Genomic DNA, 15438 nt, shown 5'->3' on the forward strand with positions numbered 1-15438 from the left:
AATTGAAATAAGCATTGAATATGGAGGAATGTCTTATGCTCATTATGCATAATATATGAATTCATGTAAAACACTTCATAGTTTGTGAGAAAATGTAAAGCTTTCAATTAATTTGAAGTTTACCTATTATATCTGTATCCACATAAGAGGTATCCTTGATGGAAACTATCTCTTCTTTTATTTTAAACTCTTCTAAATCTAATTCTTCTTTCTGAGTCTCTGCCATTCTATATCTGAAAACTATAATTAATAAATCATGTTTTACAAAATATTTGGTTATAAAGGTTAAGTTTTGATAAATAAACTACTGAAATTCTATAAATCAATCAAGTACAAAACAAAATTAAAAATACAAAACTTTAATGGAGCAAAGAAGTACTAAAAATAAGTTTTGTTAAAAGTTCTCCACAAGATTGCCTGAAGTGAAGATTTAACACTAATCACTATATACTGGAACAAATCAGCTGATTTGTAGGAAAAGATGCCGTAAACAGCTGATTACTTTCATAAAGTAAGAAGAAATTTTGACTTTTCTTTAACATGATAAGTTCGACATCTAAACTATCAGAGCAGGTTTATTGATTAAACACAGCTTCCATGTCTCCAGAGTAGATTGATTGATTGAACACAGCTCCGATGTCTCCAGAGAAGATTGATTATACACATCTTAATAACATCTACCATTCAATCTGTAAAAAATATAATTTAAAACTCTTTTTTTAACACCTAAGAAAATAGCAAGTTTTTTCATTTTAAACTTTGTAAATTTTAGCAATTTTAAATTTGTTGAAAGGTGGAGCATTGAGGAACTTATTATCAATGACAAAGATATTATTTAAAATTCGGTGATGGTGATGGACCAAACTTTTGTAGAGTAAAAAAAGTAGATGTTAGCAAGGGCGTATACAGGGGGGGGGAATATGTATATAATTTTAATATGCTCACCATATGTATATAATTTTAATATTCTCACCATATGTATATAATTTTAATATTCTCACCATATGTATATAATTTTAATATTCTCACCATATGAATATAATTTTAATATGCTCACTATATGTATATAATTTTAATATTCTTACCATATGTATATAATTTTAATATTCTCAACATGTGTATATAATTTTAATATTCTCTCCATATGTATATAATTTTAATATGCTCAACGTATGTATATAATTTTAATATTCTCACCATATGTATATGATTTTAATATGCTCACCATATGTATATAATTTTAATATTCCCACCATATGTATATAATTTTAATATTCTCACCATATGTATATAATTTTAATATGCTCAAAATATGTATATAATTTTAATATGCTCACCATATATATATAATTTTAATATTCTCACCATATGTTTATAATTTTAATATGCTCACCATATGTATATAATTTTTATATGCTCACCATATGTATATAATTTTAATATTCTCACCATATGTATATAATTTAATAATGTAATAATACACAAATTTTTTTTTCAAAAATGAATCAAAAAAATCTCAAGCAATTTAAAATTAAAAATATCTTGCAATTGTGACATTACAGTTATAACATTTTATTTATTTGACAAGTTTTAAACCAAAAAATTAAATGTTTGATAGCCCTCATTCATAGTAAATTTGTGTGAAATTCTTTTGCAGCTTGATCGCAGTGAGACAGATATCTGAACTTATTTATGAATATTTTTTAGACGTTTTTTCAGACCTCCTTTCAGAGTTGCAGCATATTTACATTTAGGACAAGGATATATTATTCCTTAATGTCTACTTTTAACATGTCTCTTCAGATTAATTGCTGCAGTTGCGACAAACTCACATTGTGGGCAATAATATCTCCACCCTTCATGTTTACTCTCAACATGAATCTTCAGCGCATCTGCTCTAGTTGCAGCGAACTCACATTTTGGGCAGGGATACCTCACTCCATTGTGTTTACTTTCAACATGTCTCTTCAGATTACTTCCGTCAGTTGCACTATATTCACATTGAGAGCAGGGATATCTCAATCCTTCATGTTTACTTTCAACATGTCTCTTCAGATCCCTTGCTGAAGTTGCGGCATGTTCGCATTGAGAACAAGGATATCTTACTCCTTCATGTTTAATTTCAACATGTCTCTTTAGATTACTTACGACAGTTGCACTATATTCACATTGAAAGCAGGGATATCTTAATCCTTCATGTTTATTTTCAAAATGTCTCTTCAGAGAACTTGCTTTTGTTGCAGCATACTCACACTGAGAGCAAGGATATCTCACTTCTTCATGTTTACTTTCAACATGTCTCTTCAGGTGACCTGCTGTAGTTGCAGCATAATTACAATTTGGGCAGGGATGTTTTAACCCTGAATGAATTATTTTAACATGTCTCTTCATATTACTTGTTGTTGATGCAAAATATTCGCATTGAGAACATGGATATTTGTTTTGAGTCCTCCTTATTCTCTTTGGTTCAGATTTCAGAGGATCCAATTCGGAATCCAGGTTTTCTTCTAAATAGTGGATCAATTATTTATACTTAAAAAGTTTGTTAGTGTGAAACAAATACTTATTCAAACATTTATTTACATTTTTATTGGGGACATTTAGTCTTTATAAATATATTGATACATAAGATAGGTCCTTTCTCTCTGGAGTCAGTAAGGCAACTGTGTAAACATGACTAATTTAATTTGAAAATTCAGTTAACTCAAATTAAAATTTCCCTGGGGTTAGAAAAATCGGAATGTTATGGAAAATGNATGATTAATTTAATTTGAAAATTACAAGATTTGCTCTCTGTAAAAGTTAAAATTTTAATATTTCATCAGCTCCATAAATGATTATAGATACCTCTCAACCCTACCCCCCCCCCTACATACACAATGTGCTTTTATTCTTAAAGAATATATAAATTTATCAGGATTACCTTTTATTTCTGTATTTTCCAGCTTTATTTGATCTTCAGGTATATTCACAAAACATGTATCATCTACAGTAGAGGTTATCTCAGAGTCCTTGAAATCTACTTCTTGCTTCATATTCTCTGCCATTCTATCTGAATTATGAAAAAATACAGACATGCCACCATTACTTTCTGTTGAAAAGAAAACTGGTTTATTCAGTTCAGAACATTTAATTTAGTTGATTAATTGAGTGATTTAAATAATCCTAAATCTTATTCCTTTGTGTTTACTTTTAACATGTGTCTTCAGATTATCTGCTCGAGTTGCAGCATACTCGCATTTCGAGCAAGGATATCTCTTGTCTGTATGTTTACTTTCAACCTAGATCTTCAGATCACGTGCTGTAGTAGCAGTTTTCTCATATTTATAAAACATAGAATTTCTTCTTTATTCTTTTTGCTTCTCTTTGGTTTAGGTTCAGATTGCAGAGGATCAAATCCACAAACAATTTTTGATCCTGAATAGTAGAAGACGTTTAATCTTTTAAATCTTATTATTTTATTTTCAGTCCATAAGATGTAAATTTTCTTACATTATTTGGGCTCAGATGGGCTCCAGTTAAATGAGAAGAATTTATTTTGCAAAAAATTCAATGATTAAGACATTGATAAATTCGAAGCCTCACAATGTAAATGTAAATTAAAAACAATGAGAGCAGGGATATCTTATTCCTTCATGCTTATTTTCAACATGAATCTTCAGATCACTTGCTATAGTAGCCGCATATTCACATTGAGAGCAAGGATATCTCACTCCTTCATGTTTATTTTCAATGTGGGTTTTTAGATTGCCTGCTTGAGTTGCAACATACTTACATTGTGAGCAAGGATATCTCACTCCTTTATGTTTACTTTCAACATGACACTTCAGAGCACTTACATGCGTTGCAATATACTCACATTGAGGGCAAGGATATCTCACTCCTTTGTGTTAACCTTCAATATGTTTCTTCAAACTACTTGCTTGAGTTGCAATATACTCACATTTAGAACAAGGATATCTCACTTCTTCGTGTATACTTTCAACATGAACCTTCAGAGAACTTTTATAATTTTCAATATACTCACATTTAGAACAAGGATATCTCACTCCTTCATGTTTACTTTCAACATGAATCTTCACAGTACTTACATGGTTTGCAATATATTCACATTGAGAACAAGAATATTTCACTCCTTCATATATGCTTTCAATGTGAGTTCTCAGACTGCGTGTTGTGGTCGCAGCAAACTCACATTTAGAGCAAGGATATCTCATTCCTTTATGTTTATTTTCAATGTGGGTTTTTAAATTGCCTGCTTGAGTTGCAACATACTCACACTCCATACAAGCGTATTTCACTTTACGCTTCTTGTTTCGCTTTGGTTCTGATTTAAAATCAACAAATCTGTCATCCATGTTTTCACCTGAACAACGACAGTATTATTTAATAATATTCAACAAGTTTCTTTTGCTAAATCAATATAAAAAAACTGTAAAAATACGAATCTATATTTTTGTAACCTTAAAACCTAAATAACAAATTTTACTGAAGAAAATGGATTTTAAGAACCTTGCAATTGAATAAATAAATAAAATATTCCCCCATCAATATAAAGAAAGAAATTAGAGTAGGGTCTATCTCACTTCACCACTTCCATTGGAATAGAATAACATAAATTATATTTAAAAGATTACCTGTTATTTATAATTTGTATGTTTTTTTTTATTAGAATATACAATTCTCCAAATTACCTAAATTTCCATCCTCAAATCCGTCTTTAATGATTAGCTCAGAGTGAAAACCAGGATCAAATACAGGTTTACTGTTTTCAACATCTTGTACACCTAGATATACATTGGTTCGCTCTAGGGGTAAATTCTTCCTCACCTCAAGATTTATTCTTTTACCAAGATAATCTTCACTCACAAAATAATTAAGCAGTTTATTTTCTCTAAGAGTTATTTTTTGAAGAGTTACTCGCTTCTTTGTGTACTCGGGAAGGGCGGGGTGTTTTATGTTCATTATCTCTAAATTATGAACTCATGTAAAATATTTCATAGTTTGTAGGAAAATGTAAGACTTGTAGGAAAATGTAAAGCTTTCAATTATTTTCAAGTTTACCTTTCATATCTATATCCACAGAAAATGTATCCTCTTCAGTAGAGGAGGGAAGTATTTCTTCATTGATAAAAACTATCTCTTCTTTAATTTCAAACTCATCTAAATCTAATTTTTCTTTCTGAGTCTCTGCCATTCTATATCTGAAAATTAGAAGTATAAAAATAAATTACAGAAATGACATGTTTTACAAATAATTTGGTTATAAAGTTTAAGTTTTTAAAGATAGCTGAAATTCTATAAAATTAATCAAGAACAAAACACAATTAAAAATACAAATCAAATCAAGGAAAAAATAATGGAGCTAAGAAGTACTATAACAATAAGTTCTCCACCAGAGTTAAATAAATTTCCTAAAGTGTAGATGTATGTACCATAATATACTGGAACAGATCAGCTGATTTATAAGAAAAGATGCCGTGAACAGCTGATTACTTTTATAAAGTATGACGACATTTTGACTTTTCTTTAATAAGATAAGGACGACATCTAAACTATCAGAGTAGATTGATTGATTAAACACAACTTCGATGTCCCAGACTTAACCCTATTCCTGCTGGGGGGGAGGGGTCAATTTGACCCCCCCCTGTAGTTTTTTTTTACATAACTCAGAAAGTATTAGTCTGAGGCTGTTGAAATTTTCAGACTTTTCTAACATACCCAAAGCCCTCCCTTTAGGCCTAAAACCGGGCTTTAATACTAACTGCCTGAGTCCTCAGGCACATGCCTGAAAGACTGTTTTTGCCTGTAACAAACTAAATCTTTGTTTATACCCACATTCACTTGTCAGATTTTGATAAAATTATTAATTGATTGATTGAACAAAGCTTCGATGTCTCCAGAGATGATTGATTAAACACATCTCAATCACCCTGAACTAACGAGAGAGAGAAGCATTCTTTTATTTGAATTATAACGTGTTTTTGTCTAAGACTCAACAGTCTTTAGACTTACAGATTTGTATGTTTTATACTTTTTCATTTAAAATGTATATGCCAACAAAACAATATTTGAGATAAAAGGCTGTAAAATTATGGAAAAGGGGTCAAATTGTGATCGAAAGTCAAAGTTTTCTGAAATATTGACAGAACCGTTAAATCCACGTGCAATAACATCTACCATTTAATCTGTTAAAAAAGATAATTTAAAACTAATTTTTTTTAAACACCTAAGAAAATATCAAGTTTTTTCATCTTAAACTTTGCAAATATTATCAATTTTAAATTTGTTGAAAAGTGGAGCATTATTATGTACATTTGCACTAATTTTATGTTCATCTGAACTATTTTATTTGAACTATTTAATATGAACTACGTTCATTTGAAATATGTTCATTTGAAATATATTTCTTGAAATATAAACTTTTGAAATATATTTGTGTTTATTCAAACTATTTTTTGATGCTTGATTTCTATCCTATACTTCAAGTTACATCCAATCTCAAATTATAAAACTGCTGATGTTCAAAGAAAATAGTTCAAAAGAGCAAACATTGTGTTAATTTAACTACAAGTTATGACGTCATGTCAGTAGTCTAAATGCACAATAGTATCAAATAGTAGTAGTTCAAACAAATATCCACCAATTTTTACATTGTAAAAAGGTTAACTCTTCAATAGAATGCTTATTGTCTTTGCCAAATTTTCGTATTACATTATCCAAATCTCCTATTACTGTACTTCCTTTTTCATGATTAAAAAAACTCAGGCCTTGGCCCTTGAGTTGCGCTTCTGTTATAATTTTTTTCATAATCTACTGTCAACCAAGTATATCTGTATTGTCCAGCTTTTAATTTTTCATCAGTTCCATATATATATATAAATTTGGCTTGTCTGTTTGTTTGTCTGTCTGTTTGTATCCAATAAATGTCAAAACGGCTTAACCGACTGGGCCCAAATTTTTTGTGGTACATCACGTGACCACAGGGAAGGTTTATGAATGATGCAAATTTTAAAAAATGTGTTTTAAAATTTTTTAATTTTGTAAAAAAATTAAAATTCTTGAAAATCCGCGAATTTTTTTTAAAATCCGCAAAATTATTTTCTTCTTTGTTTTTAAATGTAAACAAAAAGAACATGCAGTTCACAATTTAAAAAGAAGATGGGCGCGAAGCGCCCTAAAAGCCTAGTATGATTATAAATACCTCACAACCTTCCCCCCCCCTCTACAAACACAATTCGCTTCTATTCTTAAAGAAAATATAAATTTATCAAGATTACCTTTCATTTCTGTATTTTCCAGCTTTATTTTATCTTCAGGTTTATTCACAAAGCATGTGATCATTTCAGTAGAGGTTATCTCAGATTCCTTTACATCTACTTCTTTCTTTATTATCTCGGCCATGTGTCAATGCTGGTGGCACTCTAAACCATGTACAATTTAAATATAAACCAGTTACGACTCAATTCCGTAATTCATTTGAACTTTTAAATATTAAACTTAAATTTACAAGATGAAGAATTGTTAAGTTTACCTTGTATTTCTGTATTTTCCTGCTTGATTTCATCTTCAGGTATATTAACAAAACATATTTCCTCTACAGTAGAGATTATCTCAGATTCCTTGACATCTACTTCTTTCTTCATAATCTCTGCCATTCTATCTGAAAAATAAATGTATCATTTACTCTCAGACAAATTAGAATCAATGGAAATTTGTCTGAGAGTAAATGACATTCCTTTTTAAAAAGCTGGTTTTCACCTGTGCAAGCATAAATAAAAAATTTCATTGAAACCCGGCGGGATTTTTCATCAAACACTGCATTTAAAAATCCGCTTTTTTTTTTTACAAAATTCACAAATTCCAATTTGAAATCAGTCAGTTCTCTTTCAGCATTCGACATGAACAGTCGCACTTTTATTATATTAGTATCCAGTATCCACGAAAAGATTATCTTAGGGAAATATTTATGAGCCTGGAACAATTTCTAAGGTTTTTACCAAGTTCTCTTTCATTAAACAAGATGGATTAAGTTGAATTAAACTGTGCCTTATGGAAATCTGATATTTATTCTTCTTCAAATGGTCAGTTCTCCGCCAACATCAAACAATAAACACTAAACAGTCGGACATCAGTCATTACTTTCCTAGCATCCATACGTCAAAATGAACGAGATTATTTATGAGAAATATTTGCGAGACTGAAGGGTATGTCTTAAGATAAAAGAGATTCTGCGGTCAGCTGAAACAAGATGAATTTAACTCTACCTTGTGGAAATTTAACCTTTTACTCTTCAAGGCTCAGCAGCAACAGAAGCAACGCGGGAAAATGGAGCTAGTCCATAGAAAATTTTTGACAGACCTATTGCAAGCCATTTAACCCTATCCCCGCTGGGGTACTTGAAAACCAGGATACGCTGGGGGGGGGTCAATTTGACCCCCCCCCCTCTAAATCCCATGTTTAATGTCCAAATATGACAAATGATACATCATTAGAAAGCTCTTGTGCTCTACTTTTAGAATCTGCAAAAAAAAGTCCAAGAGAAGTGAGATACATTCTAAACCTTCATACATTTATCCTATCTTACATTCTCTATGAAGCTGGATCATGAGATAATCAAAATCAAGAGCTGGAGGAATGGTTTTTACGGCGAGGAAAATGTATCCACTTGGAAGTCAAACTAAAAGGCATGGGAAGCCAAAGTTTTGCGTACACCTAAGTTATTACATTATTTGAAGGGATTTTGTTTGCTGTTGAAATATTCGATCTGGTTACACAGTTATTAGATAATGTTCCTTTGAAAAAACATGCTTTTTTGTTATAACTTTTTAACACACCTTTTTTTAACATTTTTAAAAAAAATTTCTTCTGTTTTTTCTTTTTTTTAGACACCCTGTGTCAAAATATGACAACTTTAATAGCACCATTGGATTGCATTTTTCAAGGGCCTGTTAACGTTATAAAGAACAGCCCTGTAGCTAAAAATCAATAATTACCCCCCATACCACCCCCTTTCAACGCCCTAGCCTAAAAAATAAAATGTATATTTTTGCAATTTAAAGGTGTAAACCATTGATAGTTTTAAACTTTATATTCTTGCCATAACTTATAGCGAGTAATCAGTGCCTTTAGTTGCAAACTTAATCTGTAAATTGTGTACTAGTTAATAAGTCTCAAACAATAAATTTTAAACTCGTCAAATTTATGTGAGAGGAAAGATTCAAAGATATAAAATAGAAAATGTTCTTAAAAATATATTTATAGTGTTTGAGAGAAAAAAGCAGGGACGGGCATTGGGCAAGTTTAATAATGTTGCCTAGAATGAAATCAATTTCTGACTGTAATGTTTGTCGTTGTCGAGAGAAGAGTTGTAAAACCATTGAAAACCAGACGGGATTCAATTTATTTAAAGCAATTGAAATGATTTTAGAGTAGCGGGATTCAATGAAAATTGTTGCATACCAAAAAACCAGCTTTTTATGAAGGAATGAACATTTGTGAAAAAAGTTCCATCTATAAAAATGAATAAATGTTTCCTTAATTTACATAATTTGATTTATGTTTATATGTTTATGTTTATGTTGTGAGGTCTCCAAGAAACCTAAGAGTATTATTAGAGAATACAGATTATTGATTGATGACAAACAACCTTTATTCGTAACGATCTATAAGGCTGGCTTCTTTTGGTATCTTTTTTTTTATAATTCATATTATATTTATTTGTAGATTTTTTACACTTTTTTCAGCTTTTACAGCTTTAGGAGAATTAAGTTATTTTGTTTATACCACCAGGTAAGAACTAAATTGTAGACAATACACAAAAAATTATCAAAATTATTTAAAATAAATTTTCCAAAAATTAAATATAAAACTTAAAATAATTTAAATAAACAATTGTGAAACGATAATCTGAAACGCTAATGAATATACCTTGATTTCAGCTTTTAAAAATCGAAAGAATATTTTCAGTACTCTCACATTTCTTAGTTTGAATGTTTAAATGTCGTCTTGTAAAGAAAAATATTACAATTTAGTATCTTTCATAGTTAGAAGTTCACACTGTACAAGGGGTTTTACCGGAAGTAAAGTTTCCCGCAAATTGTGCACTAAATTGAGGCTAATTTTTTTTCGTTCAAATATCCCGGATTTCATCGTGCGCCTATTTGTGAAATTCGCACGCAGCGATTTATTTTTCTGCAAACGAGATACGGAAACGAAATATTGAATTGTTAAACGGTTTTTAAACGTAGTTTTAAGGAACTAGACAAACTACGTTTTCTTCCCTATTATTTAGGCGATAAATATTTTAAGGGTACCGTTGTGAATTGGGCATGCATTTTTTAAACAGAGGTACACTTAAAATTATAGCGTCAGTCCCTCTAAACCTATGTCGCTGAACTACCATCCGCCGGTTCAAATTTGAACCGCCGATTCAAAGTTAAATTTTAAGAAAGGATTTGAATTGCTGATTCAAATTAAAACCGACAGTAGGCCGTTCAAATTTATTTAATTCGGTCCCAGGGCATTAATAAAATTCGCATTGTAATTTAATCATCTTTAAACATAAACTGCACCTTCAGGGTTTTGTTTTAGTAAATGACTCACAATTATGTATTGTAAGTTGAAATAAAGAAACATTCATGTATACAATTATAATGGAAATGGTTGTTTAACAAAGAAAACTAAATAAAATCCTGTAAATCATAAACCATCAGATCTAAATTTTGTATTTTGTAATTCAAAATAAATGTACTGTTGGAAAATTCATCATCGGAGTCCCAATATTTTGAGATAATTCTGAATGTATGCTTCATAATTTGTTAAAAAATTGTAAATCTTTATTATTCTTTACGTTATTTTATTTGTGAAATTACTATACATATATTGGTATCTCTGTAGATATAAAATCAGGGTATTGTACAGGGTATACTCCGGGTAGGTTAGGAACCACAACTGCTTTCATTCTCACTGCAAACCTTACTGCTCGTATAGCTTTGCCCCATCTTGTCCTAATTATACGAAAAAAATTAGTTCTTGCAAAAAACTTAAATTTGCTAACCCCTATATCTTTGCAACCTGATAGTGTTTATCTTTGACATTTAAAATTTTATATGTTTGATATTACAGAATTTTGAAATATTTAACAAGTTTTGTGGCATGAACATGATTACTGTATGTTCAAAATTGTTAAAATATTTAAGAACACTTTTTCAGTTTTTAGGCAAAATTGTCTACATAACTTCCTGCTTTTCCTATTTTATAAACAACAGTCATCAGTTTTCAAGATGTGTCAGAAGAATCAGAATACCCAGAATCTAGGATTCTTACCGTGCCATGTAGGATTTAATATGCATTGTGTTCACAATCTTCTCCATTGATGAATCTGAATCATTGTGATTATCATTATTATCATCAATATCATTCTTATTGTTATTTCTTGTTATTATTAATATTATTATTATTATAATTATTATTATTATTATTATTATTATTATTATTATTATTATTATTATTATTATTATTATTTATTATATTATTGTTAATATTATTATTATAACCTTGTTCCTCCTGTATCCCTTGAACCCAAGGATGAGAAAGACAAGGTAACCCTTGTAACCGCTCCGTTAATTGTTTTGCTGAAAGGTTTATCATAACTTTTAGAGTTTATTTTTACTTTGTTTAAGAGGATTTGAAACTTAAATTATAAAGGGATAAAAAAAAGAAAACATCTAATACATTATGAGAAGTAAAAATTGTTTTAATGACATTTTTTTTGAAAAAGCAAGAAGCTGTTAAATATATTTTTCTCTTCTAATTTACTTTTCTTTTCTTTTTTTCACTTGAATACCCCAATTGTTGGTCGCTACATTTGCGCACTTTTTTTTATAAAATAGAAGCGTTCGATATTATATTTTCTTACCTAGCAGACCAGAGAGAAAACTATTTGCTGAGGGTGAGAGCATCTGAAGATATTTGATTTCCATGTGTAAAGTTCTTTTTATAGTTTTTTCGTCGTTGTTTAACCAGAAGGGTTCGTATCCTCCAGATAGAAGCATGTATGCTACAACTCCCAAGCTGAAGAAATCTGTACCTGGGCCAGCCTAAAAATAATAATTTATTTCACTAACTTATTAATCTAACTCTATTCAGTAAAAAACCTCGATAAAATTCAAATTGCATGGTTGAAAAAAAAAATTTACGATACGTTTTTATTTAATTTTTGAAAACATCATCTGCTTGTTTAATAAGAACTGTAAACATGTTTATAACTATGAATGTATATGTTATATATATATTATAATGTAGTGTAAGGCTCTAGGGTGTATTTTTTTGGGATATGTTTATCAAAGGAAAACCCAGCATTATTAGAATTCAGCTTTTGTTGAAAATGTGTTGGATTTATTTATGTTTTGCTTTATGAATTCTTAAAATTCGTTTTATATTTATCCAATTATTTGCTAAACTTTTATTTATTTTTGATAAATTGGAAAAGTTTCTGATTAAAAACCTGACTAGACTGCAGCTACCTGGGAACAATTGAGTACTTCTGGTGCCATGAATCCAATAGTTCCAGTAAAACCTGCAGTTAAAGGGACAAATGAAAAATTCATTATACCTTAAAGAGACTGTGGACGAAATTTCAAGTGACCACTTATTTTTTATGTGGCGTGTCCGCTTAAATAGCAAGCTTTGAAATAATGTTTACAATCTCTTTCAAAATTTGTTTGCAAACAATAAAAGGGTTGATATGATGAACCATAATAGAAGTTAAAGGGAGTGTTCGCGAAAAAAATTAAAGGGGGTATGGGTTTACGGCAAAAAATAATCGCTTTTGATCGCTACTAATCTTACTTCTATCTGTTGCGTCAATGAGGAGAAAATTGTTAAAAAACGACTTATACTGAAGAACGTAGCGTCCATACAAATTCAGAAAGTTGAAATATACGACTCGTATCATAAAATAATCAATTTAATTTTAATCAAATCACTCAGATATTACAATCTAAAGTCATCAATTATTTTTCGCCGTAAGCCACCCTCTTTAATTTTTCGCGAACACTCCCTTTACGTATGTATCAACCACAGTGATTCAAAGGTTGCAAGCTCTCAAGCGAAAATTGATGAGAATTTTGTCAATTACTGCGTTTATAATTCTAAAATGTATTTGTCTAGGCTACAACATTTGTTTTCGAGTTAGTTAGGTAAAATCAAAGAGGCGTAATCGTGGAAATTTATTCAACTATTCATGGCAGCCTGGATCTATGTGCAACGCGTGCTTCTTTTTTGAAATATATATTTAATATTTCTAAACGTGATTTTAAAGCATCAGCTTTATACAAAGGTCAAATAATAAAAATGGGGCCAGTATTTATCTAATTTATATCAAAATAATTTTGTTAATCACACTTACTTGCAAATATCTTGCCATCCTTCATGAGCTTGGCCAACCCAAAGTCAATGAGCTTGATATCATCCCTGTTTGGATGAGTCAGCATGATGTTCTTAATAAAATTGTTACTCAGATCATTACTGAAATTATGTAGTTTTAATGAAATATTATTATTACATATTACGTCATATTAATAAAGTAGTAATCTCTGTTTGTTTGGATGTTTGATCATAATTCTTAATCTTTAACTGATTTGCCTCAAATTTGATTGAGGAACTCTGTTGTACAATTTTCTTAGTTTTGTCTGGGTTAAAAAGTACTAGGTTGAGTTCCTCGGCTTGTAAATGGAAAGTTTATATATTTCAGGCATAGCTGGGTTCTTAAACTGTTAAACCAGCCCTTCTTAAGGATTAGTGTTAATCGGTGACAGGTTTTCAGACAACCTCTCGAGTCTACATTCAAAAGTTTCCTTTAAGAATTTATTTCAAATAAAATATCTAAACGAAAACTGGTCAGTCCTGACCTGTGGTTTGATGTCTAGATGAATGATACCATGCTGATGAATATAGTTGAGTCCTTGAATTATCTGTTTAATAAATCCTCGACATTTTCTCTCTGTCAGGCAATAGGAAGAATCTGTGATCTGTTCAAAATATCTTAAAGAACTGTATTGTGGATTTCCAAATTTTCAAACCTTGATAATTCTGCATACATTCAGTGGTCGAAATTGATCTTTTGTGAATTCTTAAAAATAAATGTTCATTCATTGGATCGTTATAAAGAAATAATTTCAACCTGAAAATTATATTCAGTACATGAAAATCTACTGGTATGACCTTGTGACCGTGTAACTCCTTTATTTTTATTTTTACTGCAATTTTGCAAACTACACGGAGAAATCGTTGAAACGTAATTATAAGCAAGTATTTAATTTTCTATTAAATGAAAAGTTTCTGTAATTTCTTATAATACATAACTATTAGTGTTAAAGTTCTAAAGATATTCCTTGTTAAAAAGCTCTCCACCCTCTAGATATTCTGTAACCAGGAGAGTGTGTAGAGAAGTTTCATAATATCCAACTAGTACTAATATACTACTCTCCATTCTTAACATATATGTGATATAATTTCTCATATTAAATAATTGAAAGCATTTTGAAGTTTTTAGCTGAACCTCTGTGTTGAGAAAAGTCTCAAAGGAACTGAGTTCTCACCACAAACTCTGATTTTCTAATCCCTATATCTTTGCAACCTACTGTTGTGAACATTTGAACTTTCACTAATATTTGATATAACAGAATTCCAATTTTAAAATATCTAAGGTCTACCACATTGGATTGCAAAGATATATCAGAGTTTGTGGCAAAAACTTAATTAATTTGCTGATAAATGAAAATAAAAGCTGTACTTTCCGTCTATCGATATTTCTTATATAGTAGGCTGTGCAGGGTGGTATAATAGATAGAACTAATATATGAAGATAGTTATATCTGTAAAAAAAACTGTGTTTGTATGTGGATAAACTTAATCTTTACTATATCTTCTTCACCCTGCAGTTCATAAACATGATTTTAATAACGTATGTTACCCTCTGTTCTAACCCTTCCGCTGCACACCCGCCCTTTCCCAATTATACTTCCTCGACAACTTCTTATCTTTTTCCTGATTTATCATCATTAATATGGATGTACAGTGTACATCCATATATATTTACAATTTTCATTCGCTTATATAATGGGCCAACCAATTAAAACAACCTTAGGTTAGGCGGGTCCAAATTTTATAGTAGATTGTGATTCTTTTGTTTGTATAATCTCTTGCTTTGTAGTTGAATAAAAATATGAAAATATTGTATGCAATTTATGTTCTAAAATTTGTATATTATATTAAATCGCTATATTTTATTAATTGTTCATATTTCAGTGTCATTTGTGTATCGTTACATTTACCTTGCTTTATAATTACCATAATTGTTTTTAATTCTTTTAAAGGAACTAAAAACGTAATCTACCTCAACCAGGGGCGTATTTAGGAAATTGTCCAGAGCCG

General features: G+C 30.1%; 3 protein-coding genes across 5 annotated transcripts in view; all 3 read right to left on the minus strand.

Annotated features, from left to right (window-relative positions):
* LOC111716943 (zinc finger Y-chromosomal protein 1) overlaps positions 1–5200 on the minus strand; it is a 6192-nt gene extending 992 nt beyond the window's left edge. The window contains exons 1-3 of the mRNA XM_023492452.1: positions 5065–5200; positions 4695–4787; positions 3896–4366 (exon numbers count right to left, since the gene is read on the minus strand). Of these exons, the coding sequence (XP_023348220.1) occupies positions 3896–4366; positions 4695–4787; positions 5065–5197 (697 nt within the window). The 5' untranslated portion in view covers positions 5198–5200. The remainder of the gene's footprint in view (positions 1–3895; positions 4367–4694; positions 4788–5064) is intronic.
* LOC111716944 (RE1-silencing transcription factor B) lies at positions 1711–7323 on the minus strand. Of its 3 annotated transcripts, none has more exons than XM_023492455.1 (3): positions 7281–7323; positions 2924–3417; positions 1711–2507 (listed from the first exon to the last, which is right to left on the minus strand). In XM_023492455.1, the coding sequence occupies exons 2-3, from the start codon at positions 3075–3077 to the stop codon at positions 1774–1776; spliced, it is 888 nt and encodes a 295-aa protein (XP_023348223.1). In that variant the 5' UTR covers positions 3078–3417; positions 7281–7323; the 3' UTR covers positions 1711–1773. The 3 variants fall into 3 exon arrangements, with proteins under 3 accessions (XP_023348223.1, XP_023348224.1, XP_023348222.1); XM_023492456.1 differs by lacking the exon at positions 7281–7323 and adding an exon at positions 4092–4173; XM_023492454.1 differs by lacking the exon at positions 7281–7323 and adding an exon at positions 4028–4116.
* Positions 7324–10816: 3493 nt separating this feature from the next.
* On the minus strand, positions 10817–14644 carry LOC111716942 (myosin light chain kinase, smooth muscle). Its single transcript, XM_023492451.1, has 8 exons — positions 14396–14644; positions 13914–14033; positions 13412–13502; positions 12528–12580; positions 11921–12101; positions 11559–11636; positions 11329–11383; positions 10817–11009 (listed from the first exon to the last, which is right to left on the minus strand). The coding sequence occupies exons 1-8, from the start codon at positions 14522–14524 to the stop codon at positions 10874–10876; spliced, it is 843 nt and encodes a 280-aa protein (XP_023348219.1). The 5' UTR covers positions 14525–14644; the 3' UTR covers positions 10817–10873.
* Between the last annotated feature and the right edge of the window lie 794 nt (positions 14645–15438).

The sequence above is a fragment of the Eurytemora carolleeae genome, unplaced genomic scaffold (genome assembly GCF_000591075.1).
Source record: "Eurytemora carolleeae unplaced genomic scaffold, Eaff_2.0 scaffold2287, whole genome shotgun sequence".
Classification (NCBI taxonomy): domain Eukaryota; kingdom Metazoa; phylum Arthropoda; class Copepoda; order Calanoida; family Temoridae; genus Eurytemora; species Eurytemora carolleeae.